The sequence below is a fragment of the Musca vetustissima genome, unplaced genomic scaffold (assembly GCF_032173495.1).
Source record: "Musca vetustissima isolate MV318-11 ecotype Yass unplaced genomic scaffold, APGP_CSIRO_Mvet_v1 utg3079, whole genome shotgun sequence".
In the NCBI taxonomy this organism is placed as follows: domain Eukaryota; kingdom Metazoa; phylum Arthropoda; class Insecta; order Diptera; family Muscidae; genus Musca; species Musca vetustissima.
The window spans coordinates 6,351-29,566 of NW_026885880.1; the positions used below are offsets into that span (position 1 = coordinate 6,351).

At 36.4% G+C, this 23,216-nt stretch overlaps 3 protein-coding genes across 3 annotated transcripts; 1 reads left to right on the plus strand and 2 right to left on the minus strand.

Annotated features, from left to right (window-relative positions):
- Nucleotides 1-292: 292 nt before the first annotated feature.
- Nucleotides 293-1,813, minus strand: LOC133333182 (uncharacterized). Its single transcript, XM_061541511.1, has one exon. The coding sequence runs from the start codon at nt 1,811-1,813 to the stop codon at nt 293-295; it is 1,521 nt and encodes a 506-aa protein (XP_061397495.1).
- A 6,745-nt stretch (nt 1,814-8,558) lies between these two features.
- Nucleotides 8,559-13,245, minus strand: LOC133333177 (isoleucine--tRNA ligase, cytoplasmic-like). The gene is made up of 4 exons (XM_061541507.1): nt 13,074-13,245; nt 12,258-12,876; nt 10,047-11,524; nt 8,559-9,987 (listed from the first exon to the last, which is right to left on the minus strand). Exons 1-4 carry the CDS (start codon nt 13,241-13,243, stop codon nt 8,559-8,561), a joined length of 3,696 nt encoding a protein of 1,231 aa, XP_061397491.1. The 5' UTR covers nt 13,244-13,245.
- A 5,037-nt stretch (nt 13,246-18,282) lies between these two features.
- LOC133333179 (transmembrane protein 161B-like) lies at nt 18,283-22,830 on the plus strand. Its single transcript, XM_061541509.1, has 8 exons — nt 18,283-18,295; nt 18,530-18,913; nt 19,001-19,080; nt 19,264-19,479; nt 21,594-21,851; nt 22,005-22,179; nt 22,243-22,572; nt 22,711-22,830. The coding sequence occupies exons 1-8, from the start codon at nt 18,293-18,295 to the stop codon at nt 22,828-22,830; spliced, it is 1,566 nt and encodes a 521-aa protein (XP_061397493.1). The 5' UTR covers nt 18,283-18,292.
- The last annotated feature ends 386 nt before the right edge of the window (nt 22,831-23,216 follow it).

Consider the following 23,216-nt stretch of genomic DNA (forward strand, 5'->3'; position numbering starts at 1 on the left):
CCTACACATATAACAGCCTTGGTACGTTGAAGCTGTAGGGAGTGCATTCCGGATTGAAGAGGATTTTCAGTAGTTCTTCTTGTTGTAGCAAAAAAAAACAACAAACAAATATTCATTTTGGCATCCGTTCAACAATAAGGAAACGGAAATGATAAAGAATGTCTAATATAATGAAAGTAAAAATGGAAATAAAAAAACAACAGCACCAACAATAATAACCATAAAAAGATGAAGAAAATATATCACGAAAAAGAAGAAGAGTAAGAAGAAGAAATTGCAATTGCACATATACTTACAAACTAACATATGGTCCACGCAATGCTGGCATATCACGACGTCGATTTAATGGCGGCGACAAGGATAACGACAAAAAATCCTGCTGTGCCTTATCCTCATCCACCAGACTGGATGGAGTGCTATAAATCCGTGTGGTTGGCAAATAGCCAATTTGTTGCAAGAAATCGTCGCGATGCGATAATTTGGTGGTCGACTGTGACGATGTCAGCGGTGCATACAGGGGCGGAGGCAAAAATGAGGCGGCAACGTTGGCAGAGGCGACGGAATGTTTAACGGCAGATGACATGAATTGGCTGTGATGGAATGGACCACCACCACCGCCGCCACTACTGCTGCTGCCACCGCTGCTGACGCCGCCGCCACCACTTACACCTCCCAGCTGCTGATGATGTGACGTTGGCGGCGCCACGGGATGATTGTGATTCGGATGGTGATGATGCGAATGATGTACAGCGGCCAAATGGCCGGAGGAGGGAGGATGGTGCAGTGCCGAGTGGTGATGCAAGTGCGAAGGATGTTGGGGATGGTAATGGGCGAAATGGGGTATCTGCGGCGATTGCTGTTGCAAATGATGATGATAGTGATGATGGTGTGAGGCCGTTGCCGGGAAATGGGAGGGTAAATAGGGGGAGGCTGACACAGCCGCACCACCCAGCGACGTTTGTGACTGACTACTGACGGGCCCAACGGCCGCAGACGTCGATACGGCAATTATTTTATCATCAAAGCTTCTACGAAACGTAAAACCTTTAATGGTAGGATAATTCCGATGTGTCAGTGGCGAGGAGCCCAAATCGATTGAGGCAGCGGGTCCCAGCATTTTGATGGTGTTCAAATAGTTCGAGCCGGTACAGCTTTGCGTTTGACTGGAAGTGGGTATTACCGCAGAGGAGGAGGAGGAAGTTACGCCCGTAACGGAGCCATATGGTGACATGGAGCTAATGGAAGAATTCTGCAAGGGGCTAAGAGTTTTGGTTTTACTGCTGCTCAGCATGCTTAGAGCTGGCGAGGTGCGTTCCGTGAAAAGAAGAGGGCTGCCGGAGGAAGAGGCGGCCGTAGAGGATGGTGGCGCGGAGCCATAAATGCAGGAGGATGAAGCCAGGCCATTGGTGAGGTTTGCTGTAATGCCACCAATAATGGGGCTACAGCGCCCACCACTGCCACTACCGCTACCAGGAGTACAGCTATTGCTGCTGCCATTGTTGTTGGTGATCGAGGTGGCAACGCCGGTGCTGCCACTGCCGCTTGATGTGGTTATGACACTGGAGGCCAAAATGGCCAAGGAAACGGCATTTGAAACAACGGCCGGTGGTGGGGAGAGCTGCGTTAGAGAGGGTGTCGAGGAGATTATCGATGAAATACCACTATCACTGCTACAGATGACTGAGGCGCCACCCACTGAGGCCATGTTATTCATTGTGGTGGAATTCCCGTAAACCATGTTGCCGACCACTGTCGAAGCACCACCACCAGCAGTGCCTGTCAAACTTGCCGAGCTATGATGAGTGGGTGACATTAAATGCGGGGAGGTGGATAATTTGGTTAGGGTGGAGGCTGAAGAATCGTAGTGGACGGCCGACAACAATTGGGCGCCACTGTTAACAGCCAAACTAGCGTTAAATGCGTTAATGTTGTTGACATTTAAAGCACTCTCCAGACGAACGGCAGCAGCAGCAGCCGAAGTGGCTGTACCACAACCACCACCACCTGCTGCTAGGCTATTTGAAGAAGGCAATACCGGTGCCAGGTTTACTAGAGCTATATGTAGGTTGGACCAACTGTTGGATTATTATTTTTTATTTGCCAGCAACAACACAGGGTGTGTGCATAGATCCTTATGCATAGGGGGCCTATTTGGTGCTTCGTGGATTTTTGTTGTTGTTTTTGGGGGTTTGTTTCTCCTCTTTGCTTAGCCGATCAATTATCCGTTTTGTTTTGATATTCTTATTCGTAATTGGTTGTTTTCGTTTTATTATTCGTATGCTAAAAAATATCAACAACGTGTAAATATTTGATTTGAGCACAAGAGAGTGAGATAGAGTAAAAGAGAGAATATAAAAGAGTGTGTGAGAGAATTTGACTGCGAGAGCATAAATCCCCTTTTTGAGTATTTTACTCAATAACACCGCTTTATTACCGTTACGATTATGACTCGACTCTTGAGGATATATCGCGAAATGGGTTCTCTCCCTCTCTCTTTTTCTTTCTCTCTCTCTCTATTCGGAAAACACTCCTGTGACAGTTAGCTTTGTGTATTTGCTAGATTTTGTTGTTGTTTTTTGTTTCGTTGTTGTTAAAGTGTAAGGTTATTTTGAATATTTTTTGTGCTGGGTTTTTTGTTCGGTTCGTTTCGGTTCTACCACTTTGTTGTTTACCGTTACTTATATTATGGCAACGAACTTCTGCTTCCTTCCTTTCTTTCTTTGTTTGTATTAACCTCTTGCTCTAAAAAGTGGCATTGTTGGGCCCTTTCTGCTCTGCTCCCAGTGTTCTCTGCATCTTCGAGACTTCCTTTGTTGCGATAATTTTTTTTGATACTACGCAGTCAACCAACCAGTCAGCCAGCCATTTTTCCATTTTCCTCCATTTGAAATATATGCAGTATTTATGTATGTGTGTGTCTCGAAAATTTATAATAGATTTTTTCACGTTTCCTTTTTTATTTCTTTTATGAATGGATTTTAATTTTTCACTAAATTTGATTAGAAAAACGAAATTCTATTTTTCACATTTGGAAATTTCAGGAAACTTCTTTTTTTTGTCAAAAGAAAAAACTTTTCTTTATGCTGATTCTTTTTCTTCTTCTTCTTTTAGGGTATTATGGGAAAGGCTTTTTTTCACTAGACACTAACTCGCCCCTTTTTAAATTTTTATATTTTAATTTTTTATAACTCTCTCATTTACCGATTTTTTTATAAAAATATTTCCATTTATCTACAACTAAAATAAATTTTCTCTAAACTAGTTTCACTATTTCTTGATTATATTTTCTCAAAAATTTTCCATTTTTTTCTATCTTTCTTCTTCTATATAGCCACAGCGACCCGACCGACAAATCAATGCGTGTTGTTCTTTAATCCGTACTTCTCGTTATGATGTGTAACAAAATTTTTCATCAAACTTCGTAGCGAAGTTACCGTCGAACCAACCAAAAAAGCTGGCAGACACACACAGAGATTTAATTTAGTCTCTTCTTGTTGTTGTTTTTGTTATTTTTTCTTTTTATTTCATTTTATCCTTATTTTCTCCATCAAGTTTTTCGCATGCGCTTTTCCATTGTTTTGAGTGGAAAACAAGGAGGTATTCGTATTCTCCGGCTATTGTTGTCTGCCTTGTCGTCCACGAGGGGCAGTTTTCCGTGAAAGTTTAATAAACTCATCAAGTTTTTTTGGCTGCTACTACCTCATGTGCCGCCGCAACTACTGCTGCTGCTTCTTCTTCTTGTCAACCCTTAATAAACAACAACAACAATGGTGTTAACATAAACAAACAATGTAACGACACCGTTAGACTCTCTCTCTCTACTGCCAAAACAAATAAACAATTAATCAGAAAATGTCAAAAAATCCGTTTTTAGGCTTTTAGAACATTGACCAGTTGCAGATAAAGTGGGGAAAACAGGAAATGTAATTGAAGTAAGTAAATATGGGAGTGTGTGTATGTGTGACAACATATGATTGTGACATGTTGCCATATCTCAGGGAATTATTTTGGGGTATTATTATGGTAGTTGAAATAAAGGCAGAGATTACATCGAAAAATAATGGAGCAATAGTCGTGGATTTTTAAATAATACTTCCTAATAAAGCCATAGACGTGGAGTTCTTAAATATTACCGAAAGGAACCACAGCCGGCAGCTTTTTTATACCCTCCATCATAGTATGGAGGGTATATTAAGTTTGTTTTTCCGTTCATTTCCGATCCTATAAAGTATATATATACAGTATTTTTCGGTTAATTGCACATCAAAATTTGCACAAATTTTTGTTCAATTAACCGAGGAACCAATTATCCGAACCCGCTTACTATGAAATGAAATATTTTTGACCAATCATGAGGTTCAATTAAGCGTGGAAACCAATTAACCGTAGGTTCAATTAACCGAAAAATACTGTATATAGTTTATAGGATCGGAAATATATATATATTTGATCAGCGTAAAAATTTATGACGATTTAAGCATGCCCTTCTGTTGTAATCACTCTAGTCTCTAACGAATTAAGATAGATCGCCAAAATTTTGCAAAGAGTTTTTTGTCTGCAGGCAGGTCAAGTTAGAAGGTGTGCTACATCGACCTACGTTTAGGCATATCCCCCATGTAAGGGTACCCCCAATTTTCGGCATTTTGGGGATCCTAGAACAATATCCCCCAATTTTCGGTAATTTTGGGTGTTTGAGTGCGTTTTCTAAACGTATTCGCTGTAATTTGAAACATTCGGTTCTTATTGTGTACTAAAACTCTCCACTAAAGAGTATAAATATAGGTCCACTTTTTCGGAAAGCCATTTTACGTTTTAGCCGTATTCCACCATAGTATTGGGGATATTTTGTACTCGAAATTGTCAGTTTCTACCCTACAAAGTATGGTATTCTAAGACGATGTAGCCATCTGTTGATATCATTCTAACTTCGGAGGATATCGATATTGTGATGCAAAAATGTTAGTTTGAAATTGAGCTTTATCGGTCCTCAATTCGGCATAGCACTTTTTTATGATATTTTGTGACTTGATAGGTTATCCGTATGCGTATAATTTCGTCTAATTTGATAAACACGTGTTAGTTAAGCGAAGGCTAAACGAATCGCCATTTTGTAAAATTTTATTTTAAAGCCCGTGGGCGTATTATACTTTATAATTGTGTCCTTCCTTACAAAGAAAAATTTAGTTAGTAAGAATGTTCATGTACCATTAGCTGATATATAACATACTAGCAAAGTGCCCGCTACTTCGTATGCGGAAAGGGAATAGATAAAAAAGTATTTAATATGGAAATCGTGATTGTACTAAATTTCTGAATTCTACCGCTATTCCTACATCTAATATCGAGTTTATTATCATTTAGTACTTTTCATACACATAAGCACTACTTTCCGAAATCCCTTTCTCCATAACACAGATTAAAAATAGATCAGAATTCCAATTATATGTTTTAGAAAATACACACAGGTTTCACATTTAGTTCAATTTAGCACTTTTCGAACACATAAGTACACATTTTCAAGAATACCTCCATACCACCACTAAATTTAGTACTAGTTAATACCAAAAACCCTTTGGTACTTCTTTCTAACTCTCCCTCTGTGACCCACATTCCAAATTTAAGGTTTCCTCAATCCGTTACCCTAATCCAAATTGTATGCATTTTCTATTCTATTTACTATTCGTTCACCTAAATTTGAGTTTCCAAAGTTAGTTATATAGCTCAAGACTACACTTCAACAGTAATCTTAATTTCAAATCTCAAGATTCAACCAAATCCAAATTGTTCAAAATTTAGTACCATTAAGTACTTTTTATACTCATAAGTAAGAATTTCTAAAGCTACATCAATCCTACACTCTAACAGTAATCTTAATTTCATCAAATTTCAAATTGTACCAAATTTAGTACTTTTCGTACTCATAAGTACGAATTTCCAACCAAGTTGTATCAGTTTTGATAACATTCTGTAATTTTCGTACTCATATTAAAACCTATATTAATATTCCAAACCTGCTTTCAAATAGTAATCTTAAGTCAAAATTTAAGAGTTCCAGCACTGTGTTCATTAAAAACCAAATTGTACCAGATTTGGTACCATTCTGTACTTTTCGTACCCATATTCTAAACCTATAGCAATCCTACACTCCCACAGTACCCTAAAATGCAACTTTTAGGATCCGAATTTTACCGTTCACCAAAGTCCCTCCAATAATAACCTTAAGTAAAAATTTAAGGATTCCAGTTCTATCCGTTCACCAACATCCAAATTGTACCAAATTTAGTACCATTTATTATTTTTTGTAGACGTAAGTACGAGTTTCTAAAACTTCCTCAATTCCACACTCCAACAGTAATTTTAATCATAAATTTCAAGATCCCAGCCTTATCCGGTCACATAGACCCAAATTGTACCATATTTAGGACTTTCGAACTTATGAGTTTGAATTTCCAACACGGTGTGAATACTGTAATCTAACAGTAATTTTATTTCAAATATAAGTTTTCCATCTTTATCCTTTCACTTAATTCAAAATTGTACTAAACTTAGTACCATTTAGTGCACATAATTACGAATTTTCCAAACTACACTCCAACAGTCTTTTTAATGCCCAATTTGAAGACTCCAGCTTTATCTGTTCACCTAAATCCAACTTGCACCAAATTTAGTAGCATTTGGTACTTTTCGTACACATAAGTACGATTTTTTAAAGATACCTCAATTCTGTACTCCAATAGCAGTCCTAATTCCGATTTTCCAGATTCCATCTCTATACACTCAACTAAATGCAAATAGTACCAAATTTAGTACCATTTTGCACTTTTTATACACATAAGTACGAATTTCTTAAAGCATTTCCATATACGCGGAATACGCTGAAAACAATGGAATCAAAGACTTTGCAATAATCTCTGTTAGCTTGAGTGGCATTCAGGCCATGAATAATCAAAAACACAGGAATTACCTGATTGAAATTGTAGACAGGGCAGCCAAAAACGCAATCAATGAAGGAACACTTCTAGAAATACAATGGCCAATGCCGGATGCCATCAATCAGATGGCTAAGGTTCTTTGGGATGAATGGGATAATGATTATGTGAAAGTAGCAAGCAATGGTAACTCTCATTTTTATAAAATCTTTCCCGCACTGACAAGAACACACTGGTTTAAAAATTGAAATTTGAACCCTTTTTCACAAAAAACAAATCAATAGAATCCTAAGTGGTCACGGTTTCCGCAAGAGCGCCTTAGCTAAAATGAATGTGGTACCAGATAACTTATGTGAGGAAACGGAGAAGCCGAAACGGTTGCACATATAATCTTTGGATGTCGTAAAATTAAAAATAATAGGAGATGCTTTCAGGAACTATGTGATTTCTATACACTTGAAGATTTTACGAATTAACTAGGCTTAGAACGTTTGAACTATATGGTAAAATTCCTAAGAGATGCTGGAGTCGACCTATGAGCAGGAAACCTAAATCATCAGCAATGGAGAAAGTTAAATCTGTAGCTTAGCTGCGCATGGATACATGATTCTGAACATTCTAACTTTTAGTAAGACGTGAGCCAGAAGGGAGGGGAGTTAATAAAGAAGAGAAGAGAAAAAAGAGAAGGTTCCCACATTGGTATGGCTCTAAGAGTCAATTAAAAATCTAAATAAACTTTTAAAAATTTTTATTAACAAAATGTTTATTATGTAAAAAATACATTTACCATAATTGACCCTTCACCATGCACCTACATAAATAATAATAAATTAAGATTAAAAAGTAAATACTTAAATTTATAAACCAAATAAATTATACCATTAATAATATAGAAAATTAAATTAAAAATAAAAACAACTATATTAAAGTCAAGACACTTTGTAACGTAGCTTTCCGAAATAATAAAAAAAACTTTGGTATGACGACAAAAAATCATATATTAATATTTAGTAAACCTTTGATGTACCTATATTTCAAATCTCAGTACCTTTTTAAGATTTAGAACCATTATGTAGTCCTACTGAGCCATTAAAGATAAAGAAGGAACGATATTGAACTATGCCCAAAGGATGGGGGTAAGAACACCTCATTCTTATTCGCCCCATTTTTAATCACCGTATAATTACTTATTACCTAATGTACCACAAGCCAATTAAAATCCAATTATTACAAAAAACAATTTAAGGAGAAAAAATTGTAATCCCCGTATACAATTTAAAGGCATATATGTACCTATTTACCACAAGCCAATCGAAAACCAATTATTAACAAAAAAGCCAATTAAAGAATTTGTTTATTTCAATTTTTATTTATTATAAAAATTAACTTTTTTAAAAAAAATCTTTAAGATTTGTTTTTGTAATTCATTTTCGGCATTTGTTCTGTTTTTTATAACTTTTCAAAATTAAGTAAGGAATTTTAAGGAAAGGATGTTGTTTAGATGACGGGGGGATAAATAAATAACACAAGCCACTCTCACTAAAATGTCAAATATATATGTATGGGGCGGGGTGGGCAAACACAACTACTGTTAGTCTTCTTCTTCATTTTCTCCTGGGTGTTTCCACCTTAGGCAGCCAATGTGAAACCTAAAGGATTTTCAGTGAATACCGTGGTTCCTGATTTATTTACAAATTTACAATAGGGCATTGTGGCCGTGGCATCTTGTGGCAATTTCACTGCCTCCTCCGGGCACTTGGCAATTATCAAAAGTTTACCATGCAGAGAGGCATCCACACTTGTCACCTCAATGGCTTTTTGTTTATCCACCAAATAGATATTAAAGTTAATACCGTATGTGCCAAAGAGCACATCAATCTCCTGCCTCAGCTGTTCGAAGGTAATGAATTTTTTGCTCACTGAATCTTCAAGTAGCAGTGATGCCTTATTGGATCTACCAAAACGTGGTTGCATGTCTGCGGCCAGTACTAAGTTAAGCCATTTCAATTGGGGTAGTTGGACCTCTTCGGTTGAGCAAATGGTGAGCTTTAGATCAATACCCTTGAGATCAACAGATTCGGAGATGATGAGACGTTTTTTACCCGCCTCATCTGCATTGTATTTGACAAATTCGGACTTAATGGTGGTCTTAATCATGCCATTGTATTTATTCATGACCTTTTGGATTTGTTCCGCCTCGGCCTTCTTGGCTGCGGGGGCATTTAATTCGTAGTAAATCAAGACGGGATCAGTGGGTATCAATTGGGCCTTCTTCTTGAGCTTTTGCACACGATTGATTACTTCACGGGCCAGACCTTCTTCCAAGAGCTCCTCATTGGGTGTAACATCCAGCAGGACTAATACTTCATTATCACTGTGGGCCTCGAAATTGGCACCCACCTGCCCGGAGATACAATAGATAACACGTACCTCATCCAATTCCACGCGCTGCTTTTCGATTTCGAAATAACCTTGGCTAAGATATTTTTGAATTTCTTCATCCTTCAGGGCTTTGATAGCAGCCATAACCGATTTGAAATTGCCCTTCAAACGTTGACCCAATGTCTTGTGATCGGGTTCGGCACGCAAGGTGACACCATATTTCTCCTTATCCGAGCTCAGAGTCAATTTGCGTACATTCAATTCACTGAGAATGAAATCTTGAAGGCTCTTAATGGCTTCCAAGCATTTGGGATCTTTGTGAATGACAATGATTTCGGAGACGGGATATTTGACCGGTAGTGTGCGGCGATCACGCATAACACGACCCAACTCGACAACGGCTTGCATAAGGCCAACTGATTTTTCAATATCGGAACGAATGAATTTGCGATTAGAGGTGGGCATCATTTGGAAATGTACAGAATCGATGTTTTCAGTGGCACCCTTGGGTTGGAACAGCACCAAACGTTTGAAGATGTACTCGGCCAGGTAGGGGGTAAATGGTGCCATCATTTTGCTCATTGTGAAGAGGACGTCATATAAAGTATCCAGCGATTGGATGCATTCATCTTTGCCCATTTCACCCTTGATGCGGCGGCGATTCAAACGGACGTACCTGAAAAAGAAAGGGAGGGTAAGGAAATCATTTCTTCGTATTAAAAAAATTTAGCTTACCAATTGGTCAATTGATCAATAAACTTGGTCAACCTGGGCACCACAGTATACAAACGATAACCCTTCATTTCGGTGGCAAAGAATTCCAACAGCGATTCCTTGAACGACAATATCCAAATATCAATAACCGAAGCCTTATCGATATTTTTCAAATGACGTTCCTTATCATAGGTGTAGAGACCCTTATTTTGCAAATCCTCCTTTTCGAACCGGGCGATATTTTGCAACAGGAACCGATAGGCATTATACCATGGCAAAAATACATCCTTGATAATGTCGCGTACACCCTCCTCCTTGAAACGTAAACTTTCGGCCCGCACCACAGGTGAATTGATGAGATACAAACGTAGAGCATCCGCACCATATTTGGTCACCACCTCCAATGGATCGGGGTAGTTCTTCTTCCTCTTCGACATCTTCTGGCCATCTGCAGCCAAAACCAAACCATTCGCAATTAAATTCTTAAACGGTGCCTTATTAAACAAAGCCGTCGAAATGACCAACAAAGTGTAGAACCAACCACGGGTCTGATCAATACCCTCGGCAATGAAATCGGCCGGGAAATTCGACATAAAATCTTTTTCATTTTCAAAGGGGAAATGTTGTTGGGCGAAGGGCATACTGCCGGATTCAAACCAACAATCAAATACCGGGGTGATACGACGCAATGGTGGATTACCGGGAATGGCGGAAGGTATTTCAATGGCATCCACAGATTCACGATGCAAATCGGTAATGCGTTGTCCCGACAATTGTTCCAGTTCCTTGATACTACCCACACAGATCATTTCTTCGTTATTTCTCCAAATGGGGATGGGGGTACCCCAATAACGATTACGGCTAATGGCCCAATCACGTGCCTCCTTCAACCAATTACCAAAACGTTTCTCCTTAATGAAATCTGGTACCCAATAGGTTTGAGAACTGGCAGCCAAAAGATTCTTCGACATATGTTCCACACGTACAAACCAAGATGGCACAGCCTTATAAATCAATGGGGTATCCGAACGCCAACAGAATGGATAACTGTGTTTCACTTGGCCTGTTGATACCAAATTGCCGCTATTTTTCAAAAATGCAATAATTTGCTTATCAGCTTCCTTCACATAGAGACCCTTGAAATCGGTAACTTCTTCAGTGAAACGTCCTGAATCATCCAAGGGGCAAATGACAGCACTCGACTTTGTAATGAGTCCGGCAGCCAAGCAAACACGGTAATCGTCTTCACCAAAATAGGGAGCATTATGTACAATACCAGTACCAGAATCTTCGGTAACATAATCATCAACCAGAACACGGAATGCCCGAACTTCTTCACCACGCTTTGCGAAATAGGGGAAGAGTGGTTTATAGTGGGCACCACCCAAAGTTTTACCAGCAAACTTTTCAACAATTTGATATTCCGATTCGTTTTTATAAACATAACTCAAGCGGCATTCAGCTAAGATATAGAAACGACCTGTTTTGACATCGGTTACCTGGAAAAAAAAAAACAAAATAGAATCAATACACGAATTGCCATCCATTTTCAATATATAGAAGATCCTATCCGATTTTTCTTCAACTTTACGACTGTTTTTTTTTCAGGGGTAAGAAACCTTCGAAGTTCGGGCGATATACCAAATGCTTGGAAGCCATTAAGAGCCTTCAAGATTTCATTCTCAGTGAATTGAATGTACACAAATTGAGTTCAAGGCCCTTAAGAAAAAGAAGAAATTCAAAAATATCTTAGCCAAGGTTATTTCGAATGGCAAGTCATATCACAGGTAGCATGGATTTCCGCAAGAAAAAATTATATCGTTGTAATTAGGGGTATACTTGGTAAACATTTTATAACCTCTAAATGTAAATGTCAGCGCCCAACATACGGAACTGTTAGCAAAACTTTCTGTGCAGCTATACATTTATATTTTGATCAAGGGGAAACCAATAGTTAATTTTTAGAAAAGGGGAATAAATTAGAAAATTATTTTTTCCATCCCAACCCATCCTCTATCTAAAAACAAACTAATTTTATGGAACATGTGTCCGTGTGACCCACCACCTAGCTAGTTTATGCTAATATTACAGACAATTAGCATTTTGCATTCTGATGAAACATTCATGAATTCTGCATATAGAAATAAACTAACACGAGCAAAGGTTCCCCACCTCTCAATTAAATTTTTTTTAACTGCAATAACAAAAATAAAAAATTCTCTCTCCACTTACCTTAACATAAATCATATTTGGATTGACACAGCACGCAAAATTCGATGGCAGTGTCCAGGGTGTGGTCGTCCATACCAAGAAATAGGTATTTTCATTACCAATAGCCTCCAGGGCAACCACAACACAGGGATCAACAACTTCTTTATAATTTTGACCGGATTCAAAATTTGACAGCGCAGTTGTACACGCGGTTGAATAAGGCATTACTTTAACACCCTGATAGACCAAACCCTTGTCATAGAGCTGTTTAAACACCCACCATATGGATTCCATATACCATGGATATAGGGTCTTATAATCATTTTTAAAATCAATCCAACGACCCATACGTGTTACAATACTCTCCCATTCATTGGCGTAACGCATTACAATTTTCCGGCATTCAGCATTGTACGCGGCAATACCCATTTTGGCCACATCCTCAGGGCCTTTGATGTTCAGGGTTTTGTCAATTTCAAATTCCACCGGCAAACCGTGGCAATCCCAGCCAAAACGGCGATCCACGTGGTAACCCTGTTGATAGGCATAGCGGGTGACAATGTCTTTAATGGTACCGGCCAAAATATGACCATAATGGGGGAGACCCGTGGCAAATGGAGGGCCATCATAGAAAGTATATCTAAAGAAGAGGAAGAAAAAACAAGAATACCATTATCATACTTGTGGAGTCACATACACGTCTAAACGCCTATATACAATGGCTGCACACACATACGCACTGTGCAAAAATTCAAATCGAAAGACATTGCAGCCTATACTGCGTAAATGATGCAATATTTTCAATATTTTGAAATTACCATCAGCGCCACCACTTACTTGGGTTTTCCTTTCGACAGTTGCATACACTTCTCAAATGTCTTGTTGGCCTTCCATTCATTTAGAATGTTCTCCTCCTCGCCAGGAAATGAAATGGTCTCTGGTACCCGACACACATCTTCTCGAGTCAACCGTTCAGGTGAAACACTGGCACTTTTATTTGCCACCATTGTTGTTTATGTCGCTCTTTGTTGTTATTACCTTTAAAACAATTTTTTGTGTATTATTTATATTTGTTTGTTGTGTTATTTTTTATTCAGTATTTCAAATTTTATTAGTTTGCAAAAATTCTACCTTGTATTGAAATGCCGGAGCTGAAAATAAACTTTCCGTCAAACAAGCAACGTGACAAATTTCCTAATAAACTGACAGCAGTGCGGGCAAATGTCTGCAAATGTGGGGAGAAACAATGTTAAGTGGCCTGTACACCATGTGTTTCGTAAATAACAAATTAAACGTACGAACTAAAAAACGTCAGCGGTACGGAAAAGAGGGATATATGTGTGTGAAATTCTTATTATATAATTCTTATTGGAAAAAATCTTCCAATGCTTAATATGCGTATTTAGACTATAAAATACAGGATCTCTATATAACGGCATTTACATTAGAACTTTTTACCGTGTTAACCTACTTTATGAGGACTTATTTTCCATATACTCAAATGAATTGACAATTTAAACCAATGGGTTAACGAAATCAGTACAAAGTTAAAGTAGTCTTACCTATAAATCATGTAAATCCTTTTTATACATCCAGTGGATTTTATTTGACATATACCAAGATATATTAATAAGGTCAAGCGAAAGTCAGCTGTTTTTTTCAAGTCTAATTCAAAAATTTTGACTTTCTGTACGTTTTGATAATGAAGGTTAATTCACAATAATTGATTTTTACAGAATACTTGAGAAGCAGCTGATATCCAGCAGGTCTCAATGGATGACCTTATTAATTGGTCGTTTTGGTCGGTTTCTATTATTGATGACATATGTGAGAAGATAAAGTTCTACAAAAAATGTACGAGGTAAGCAGAAATAATTCTTATTTTTTTAAAGAATTCTTATTGGAAAAATTATCCAGCAATCCCAATGTTTATTAAAGCGTACTCCAATTATAATGTAAATTTCATGCCGTAAACGTCATGTAAATCCTTTTCATACATCAGTTGCACAGTGGGTTGAGCGGTAGGCAAAATGGCGATTAATTCAGGAAAGCCGTAATTTTAAAATATTGTTATTTTTTATTGATAGATATTCATAAATACATAAGAAAGCATAATTAGAAAAACAAAAAAAAAATAAAATAAAAAAATGGTTTCAATATTTTATGGCCTTTTTTGTATTTTGGAAAAAGTGGTCTTATATCACAATTTTCGCTATAACTAATCAAAGAAAAATGATAAATTAGGAAATGCAATTAAAAATTGGAGCATACTTAATGTGCTTTTGGGAAAAAGGAATTGTTCTTAAAAAATAAAAATTAATAAATATTTAATCTGTATTTATATACCCAAAATTTTAAATTAAAATCCGATTTTTCTTCAAATTTCATAATTCCACATATTTAAAAAAAAGTTATATTAGAAAATATTACATCTTATTGATCTATATTCATAAACAAAAACCTTAGTATAAAAATAAAACAAACAACCATTACAGGAAAAAATAACTAAAAAATATATTTGTACGGTTCTTCATTTACTTCATAACAATTATAAAATTAATTTACTTAATAAGAATCATTTACTTCTTAATCATCATACAATTCGTTAAAATAATCTTCATCGCCTTCGTCACCATTATCATTTTTCTTTTGGGTAAGGATAAGTAAGTCCAAAGCAGTCTGAGGCATTTGCTGTATTTTCTTTTTACAACTCGTCCTCTTGCGCGAAATAAATGGATCTGAACTTAAAGAAATCTATTAAAGACGTCTTCTATTGTATTTTCCCCGACTGAGTTTACAGGAAAAGTGTTCCCAAAGTGTTTTGAAGTCCTTATTTATGGCTTCCTGAGATTCTTCATTTAGCTGGGTTATTTTACAAATTCTTTAATAATCCAAAAATGCACCAAAGCGGCAAAAAGTTTTTCTGGAATTTATAAGCTTAAACTTCATATTTTAAGAAAATATAAGCAGTTTTACTAAGTTTCACTGATAATTCAGTTGAAATCCAATACAAACATCAAAAATACCTCAATTTTGGAGCATTTTCCTTATTATTTTTTTTTTATATTTCAAAAACATTTATCTAAACAAACAAATATTTTTCATATGCTCAAACACCTGAAGTAGACGGCTCCATAACAAAACTTTCACTTTTAGGAGTCTTTATTAAAAAATTATTACTGGAAATATGCAAATTTTCACTTTTAACCAATGCGCGCAAAAATAATAATAATTACTGAACTTTGAAGACACACTACAAATAAAGTAAACAACTAAGAACTTTTATTTTGGCAATTAGTGATGTAGAATTTTATCTTCTCTCATTCGGCACCAAAAACAGTTATTAAAGTTAAAGTTATTTTTTTGAATTAATCGCCACTTTGCCTACCGCTCAACCCAGCGTGAGTTGGCTTATACGCTATGGAATTCACATTTCAGATCGTAAATCTAAACGTACTTTTAATCATCGATCTGAATAGCGGAAATCCCAAAACCTTGACGCAATCTCCATGGCGGGCAGTGGAAATTCGAGATTTCTTGTTGTCTTGTAACTTCAAGTTCAAAAAGGCTGCGACTTGTATCGGTTGTGTCCAAAGTGAAGATGGGATTAGATGAGTGGGTTTGGCTGGGCAGCTGAAAAGGTGTAGCATATCATGTGGACCATTACCATATGTCGGGGAAATATTATTAACCGCACCGTCAATCCGTGCCCAATATGAATTGAGGCGTCTACACCATCCAGATCTCAATTGGACCAAGACTACTCTGGTTTGTAGTGGAAGCTGCTGCTATCGTAGTCACCGAGAATTGAAATCACACGATATTCTCGAATCACATCCTCCACTGCATCCGTGTGTATACAACTCAATCCTGCTCGATAGGCCAGTTGATCTAGAGGCTCTCTTTTGTACCTTTGAAAGATGAAGATCCTTCCTGCCAGAATGCAGCCCTGACGATTGTAGACTTTTCCGCTGCGTTTGTTTGGTCAAGTGTGAAACTACCGAGGTAGAGATATTAAATGTTAATATACCGCCGATTAATAGCCGAACACCGCGGTATATACCGGATATTAGACCTCTTTTAGAGGTCTGGGCATTGAATTCCCCTAGATCCAATACCCACCATTAGTTGTGGAAATCCGTCCTAGGAGGACGGAGATTGCCATAGTTCGCCAGACATCACCATTGTGGCATCGGGTCTGTTAAATGACGTCAACTGGCAGCCCGTCATTTCACTCGGCTCAGATTACTTTCCTTTCATCGTCTCCGTGACAGACCACATTCTGAACGCCGTATTTTCCTGAACCATGGGGAAGCAGATTGGCCTAGTTTCTGAGAGAGGATTTTCAGGAACCAAACTTCGAAAATAGTTTTCCAATAGCCTAACAAGAACATGTATTCGTAAAATGCACAGCATTGTACGCCATTTCCACATATATTATTAGAGGACTGAACCAGAAGAGACCGTATAACAGATATGGTACCCGAGGTTTTCCATACCGCCAACCTTTGAGAAAATTGAGAAGACGAGTTTGAAACGTTGGGTAATCTATTAAATGTTTTGGCGCTAAACATAGGATCGATGGAGAGCAAGATATTGGGATGGATGCAGGATTTCAAAAACAATTTGGCCTGAGTTCTCACGTCGTAAAACTACTTCGCTGCTGCCTCATAGAAAGAGATCAAAATCACTATAGGGATGATAACAGGTCACAATTTAACATATACTCTATAGATGTCCATCGCTAAGTAGAGTTTATTCAACATCCCGACATGGCTAAATTAACCAAAAATTTTCCAATTTAGAAACTTTTACAACCCACACCCTTTTCGCCTTTTCCCATTCCTTTTTTTCAGGGAGGTATGATGAGTACAATGGACAATGCATAATGTCAGAGATGGTTCCGGAACCTCTACTGACTAAGGCAGAAAACCCCGTTTTCACATTAAGGTCGAGGAAAAGGTCCGCCTTTCCATGCTTGCATTGACATAGTCAAGAGTAATGGGGTTTGCAGAAAAAGAAGAGTGGTCCCGTACATTGGCTTTAGTCGTCATCGTTTGTGGAGGTTGATTGCGATCGATCTTGTAGATTTCGAGACTGAGGGTGCCAAGGCAGCCACACTAACATCAGTCTAAAAATCACATCAAAAGTCGGCTCCGCAAAAAGTTTTTTGTAAGGACTCGACAGCTTATCCAGAAGAAAATCATTGAAACGCCCAGATATCAACATGGCTCCTGACAGCAAACCGTTAACACGGGTGGGCACGAAGTCACCAAACACCCAAACCTTATCTAAGGTAGTGATGAATTTCTGTTACAAAGTGTATGTTCAAGAATCTGCAATAATATATTAAAATTTATAAATTACAGCAAACCGTTAACACGGGTGGGCACGAAGTCACCAAAAACCCAAACCTTATCTAAGGTAGTGATGAATTTCTGTTACAAAATGTATGTTCAAGAATCTGCAATAATATATTAAAATTTATAAATTATCAATTTTTCCTTTCCAAATTCGAGATATGATCAAGAATCACATTTTATGTACGTTTCACAACTTAAAAATAAAATGTTTAAAATCCCTTCAATTTATTGAAAAATAATAATGACAAATATTGAATAAATCAAAGAATTCTTTCAAACATTTTTGAATATATTCCTAATTGTATTTCCACCCCTCATAATTAATTTACAACTCTGCTTTGAATTTAAGCGATTTTATGTGGCGCCCTGTGAATTATGCGTTTTTTCAGGTTGTTATAGTTGACATCACTCCTCATGTCAATTCTATTTTTGTAGCACTAGCAAGTACAGCTGATTTGGCTGTCATTGAGTTGGGGAGGTAGAACAGAAGCAAAACTGTTCTTGCAGCTCATCATTTTCATTTAGTTTAAAACTATTTCCGTTTTTAATTAAAGATTTCTTCAGCAATTAAACCAAAAGTCATGTATTAAAGAAGACTCGATTTGTGGACAGCCGACATTAGCACATACAACAACAAAGCATTTAATAAAACAATACGAAAGTGAAGAGAAACCACCACCACCGTCAATTAGCATGGTAAGACCCCGAACAGCAAATTTTCCTTAAAAAACTGCCTGCTGCATATGTTTTGGAGAGTAGACAAGTGTACATACATATAAATAAAAATGTGTGTGCCTCTTAAATATGAATATTAACCAAAAATAGAATTGCTTTGACCCAAATTTGGTTACGTTAGCCTTTAACGGCCATGGGGAAAGAATTTTTTGAAAAAATGAAATAATTGAATAATTTTTATTAATTTTTTTGTAGGCAATATTAGGAGCTCAACTGGTTATAACCCTAGTTGTGGTCAGTATAATACAAAAATTCAATGCACACCTGTCGTTTGCCAAATGGATATTGTGTTCAACCGGTCTCTATCGTTATTTACATCCCACCGATGATGAGCTGAGAACCAAAGCCGGTGTGCCCAAGGAAAAGCCGCAAAAAGGCGGCAAGGGTAAGCACTATCAAAATGGTACAACCCATCACAATCCCAAGGAGGGACAATTTCATATACCGCGTAGCATAGAAATTGATTTGGAAACATCACCGGTAACGGCCAGAGATGTGGTGCACTTGCGGTATTATACGGAATATCAATGGCTATTGGATTTTAGTATCTATGCTGCAATTGTTTATATTATATCAGAGGTAAGTTCACAACTTAACAAACAGCCTTTCCTCACTTCCATGCTAATTGATTTAAAAAAAATACCGATTGTTATTTGTGCATTCTAGGTTTATCACTATTTTATTCCTTTGAAGAATGAGGTTAATCTTAGTATGGTCTGGTGTTTGTTGGTGGTTTTCTTTGCTGTGTAAGTAATAACACAAATCAGATATACGTATTTTATTATTATCATTATACATACCTTGATATTGAGTTATTGAGATATGTTTATTATATACGTGATTTATTTTGTTATCAATGTGTGACGTTATTGTTATAATTTGACGTTACTGTTCTAATACTTTGTTGTCGATTTTGTTTTTCTTTTTAGTAAATTGTTATCTTCTCTGACGGTGCTGTATTTCCAGAGTGAAGACTCTATTGGTGAACGCTCTATGGTGATTGTGGCCTGCTTGGTTTACCTTCTAATAGCCATGATTGTTCTCATCATTGATGAAAGTATCTTGGAAACTGGCCTGGAGGATGCTTATGCCAGTTTTAATAGCAGTGCTTCGAAATTTTTAAATGATCAGGGTATACAATCAAGGTAAGTTTTTTTTTTAATTATTTTTTGATAAAAAAATATTATTCTTCGTGCAAAATTAATACATTTTAAACCCATTACCGCAAGAGAAATTCATTTAAAGAAAACGGTTTAGCTTCAATGGAATTTTATACCGAGCCATGGTAAAACCAGGACCTATATTTACATAGAAGTTATCTGAAAAAAACTCAAAATGCCATGTTATAGCGCTATAATTTTTGAAATGTTTTTTTTAGTTCATTGAAATTCCAATTCAATAAGAAAAAATTGGCTATGTTCACAACGGGAATATTACGCTATCGCGGGTGTAAAACGAAGAAGTCTGGTATCGCTCCTACTTTTTATTAATGCTTGTGTAAAAAATTGCGCCTGGGGCTCTGTTGGGCTATTAAAAAATAAACATAAACTGATCTTTTAAAAGTAATCCGAGCACAAAAAGTATATTTACAAAAATCAACATCAAGATAATTTTATAAAAAGTTTAATGATAAACAATTATATAAAAAAACGCATTCAAAATTTATTTAAAAGCCAGTAAGGAAAGCTCAAAAGTCGGACCGGGTCGACTATGTGATACCCTTCACCATTTGAGTACATACAAGAGATATTAATATCTACAATATCCTGTAGATAGAACAGACATAGAATCTTTGGAGGACCATTGAGATGGAATCGGGCGAAATTAAGTGTGCTATCTAGATAGATATTTGAACCAATTGAAAAAACCCCATACACATACCATTCTGATGCCAATGAAAAATTGCATGTCAAACGGGGAGACTTGGATTCTTTGGTGTACCATTTGTATGAAATCGAGTAAAATTATGGTCGTGAGCTATATATAAACACATGGACCTAATTGAGCAACCGATGAATACACCGTTTTTTGTTATCACTCTAAATTTAATACCATTTTCAAAATTTTGTGTAAATCGAACAAACATGGGCACCATAACATCGAACGAAAACATATATAAGACCAATATCAAAATCTGAACCGATTTCAACAAACTTTATCACACATCATTTTTTCCTCAATGGCATTCGCTATGCAAAAATTTGCTCAATCGGACAAATATTGCTAGTTTGATTTATCATTCACAAAAAATCTGACGAAACTATATATAGAGGCTATATCTAAAGATGAACCGATTTTAACAAAACTTCGCAGACTTCAATCTGAACCTAATTCAGTATTCTGTTCAAAATTTTGTCTCAATCGAGAAATATTGGGAGTTTGTTGTATCATTTACAAAAAATCGGACGAAACTATATATGGGAGCTATATCTAAATCTGACCCGATTCCAACAAAACTTTGCACACATAAGTATGGACCTGATTCAGTGCGCTGTGCAAAATATTGTCACCAATTGGACAAATATTGGGAGTTTGGTGCATCATTTACATAAAATCGACCGAAACTATATATGGGAGCTATATAAAAATCTGAACCGATTTTCTCCAATTTCAATAGGGTTCGTCCTTTGACCAAATAAGTGAACTTTGCCAAATTTCATCCAAATCGAATCATAAATGTTCACAAAAATACCTGGACGGACATGCATAAATCGACTCAGAAAGTGATTCTATGCATATTCTCAAAATGAACCCTGGATCTATTTCGATTCCTTTTTCCCGTTACAAACATATGCACAAAGACATAATACCCTGTGCCACAGTGTGGTGAAGGGTATACATAAATTAATAAAAATCGAAGCCCGAAAAATTATTCCTAAATCAGTGAGCGTGGGCAATATAGCCCACGGATCCGACCATATAATACCCAACGCAACTACCATGGAACTCTAATTGGTCAATAGCTCTTGATGAATTAGAGATTAACAGCTGCTACTTCTTACCCTGGCATAATTTCCAAATCTGCCTCCTCAGAAATTATTCATATGATTTGTGTGTTTTTAAATTTTATGACAAAACCGCAATAACTCGAGAAATCCGATTTTCTGTGTCTCTACTAACTTCCGTGGAGGACTATATAACGCAAATGACCACTTTCTGTGCTAATCCGATTACTCAGTATTAAATATATGAAATTATATAAATTGGAATCTTCTCTTTGTATCCTAATTTAATATTTTTCTCTTCTTATTTCTTTCAGTGGTCCAGCGTCCAAGCTCATTGTCAAATTGGTGATGGCCGCCTGTTGTGCCATTTTGGGTTCGCTGTTCACTTTCCCCGGTCTACGTATGGCTAAAATGCATTGGGATTCCCTGAAGTATTGTGAAGAGAGTAAAGTTAAGAAAATCTTGCTGAATATTAGCTTTGTATTGCCATTCATTTTGGTGATATTGTGGATACGGCCGGTTAGTCGCGATTATTTGACGGTGCGTGTGTTCCAGGGTATGGATGCGCCATTGTGAGTATACAAAAAAAAAAAAAATAAAATAAAATCATTATTCTAAATCATATTTTTCAAATTTAAATTTTTTTTTCTATACTTTTTTTTAATTATTTTCAATTTTCTATTCTATTTTCAATTTTCTAATATATTTAAAATTTCTATTCACAGAATGAAGCCTCATGTTTTTGAAACCTTACGTCTTATCTTGGTTGTCCTTGCCGTTGTTTTAAGAATTGCCTTAATGCCAATTTATCTGCAATCCTATTTAAATTTGGCCTATGATAAAATTATGGATTTAAGAAAGGAAGCTGGTCGTATTACAAATGTTGAATATCAAAAGAAGGTATTACAGATTATTTTAAATATTTGATTTTAATATCTAATTTTTCCAAATTTGTTTTTTCAGATTTCTTCCATATTCTATTATTTGTGTGTGGTGACACTACAATTTGCCGCCCCCATTATTTTATGTTTATATCTAACACTGATGTACAAAAGTTTGGGAGGTTTTAGTTGGACGGGTTTGTTTAGTGAAACGGCGGTGCTACAGCATGAATGTTCTGCAGAATTGGAACCACCAGCAGCAACTGTAACATCAGTTATTAGTAGTCAAGACTTTTTGGAAGGTAGTGGTCTGGGCACCAGCCTTTTGACGGAAACCGAATCTGCCAGCAATGAATTTAATATCATGACATCAGCACAAAATCTGCACACCTCATTGATGAGTTTGAAAAATGTGAGTATTGAAAGATTTCTTCAGCCATGCATTAAAATCATTCGTAAAGTCTGAATAATCCTAAAAAAACTATTTTGAAATATATTTCCAAGATCCTGACAGATATTTACACAATATTCAAATCGTTTTTTTTCACAGGTCTTCACCACAGAAGTCTACAAGGGTATTCTCGGCTTTGCCGCATGGTGGAGTTATTTCACATTATTTGCCAGCTCTTCCTTGGGTATTGTTTATCAATCATATTTCAACAAGACCTAAACAGCAACAAAAACAAAAAAAAACTGCCGACCTAAAAAAGTAATTTATGTTTTTAATGGAAAAAATCAAAAAACAAGCAATATGAATTATTTTATATAAAGAAGTTAACACGTCGCATAAAGTCACTAGTAGTAGTTAGTTAAAAAAAAAGAATTTTTAATCGAATCCCCTCTTCAATCCCTAAAAAAATTATTTTTTCTCTCAAAATGCATTTTATGTTTCCCCATGTGTTGTTTGCCATTGCTAGCTCTAAAGTGTTAATTTTTTTCATTTGTTTTTATTTTAATTACTTTTTATTTTAATTATTTTTTTCTATTTATTAATTATAATTGGTTTTTTATGTTTTAATTTTGGCCATAGAAAAAATTTTATTTATTTTTATTTAA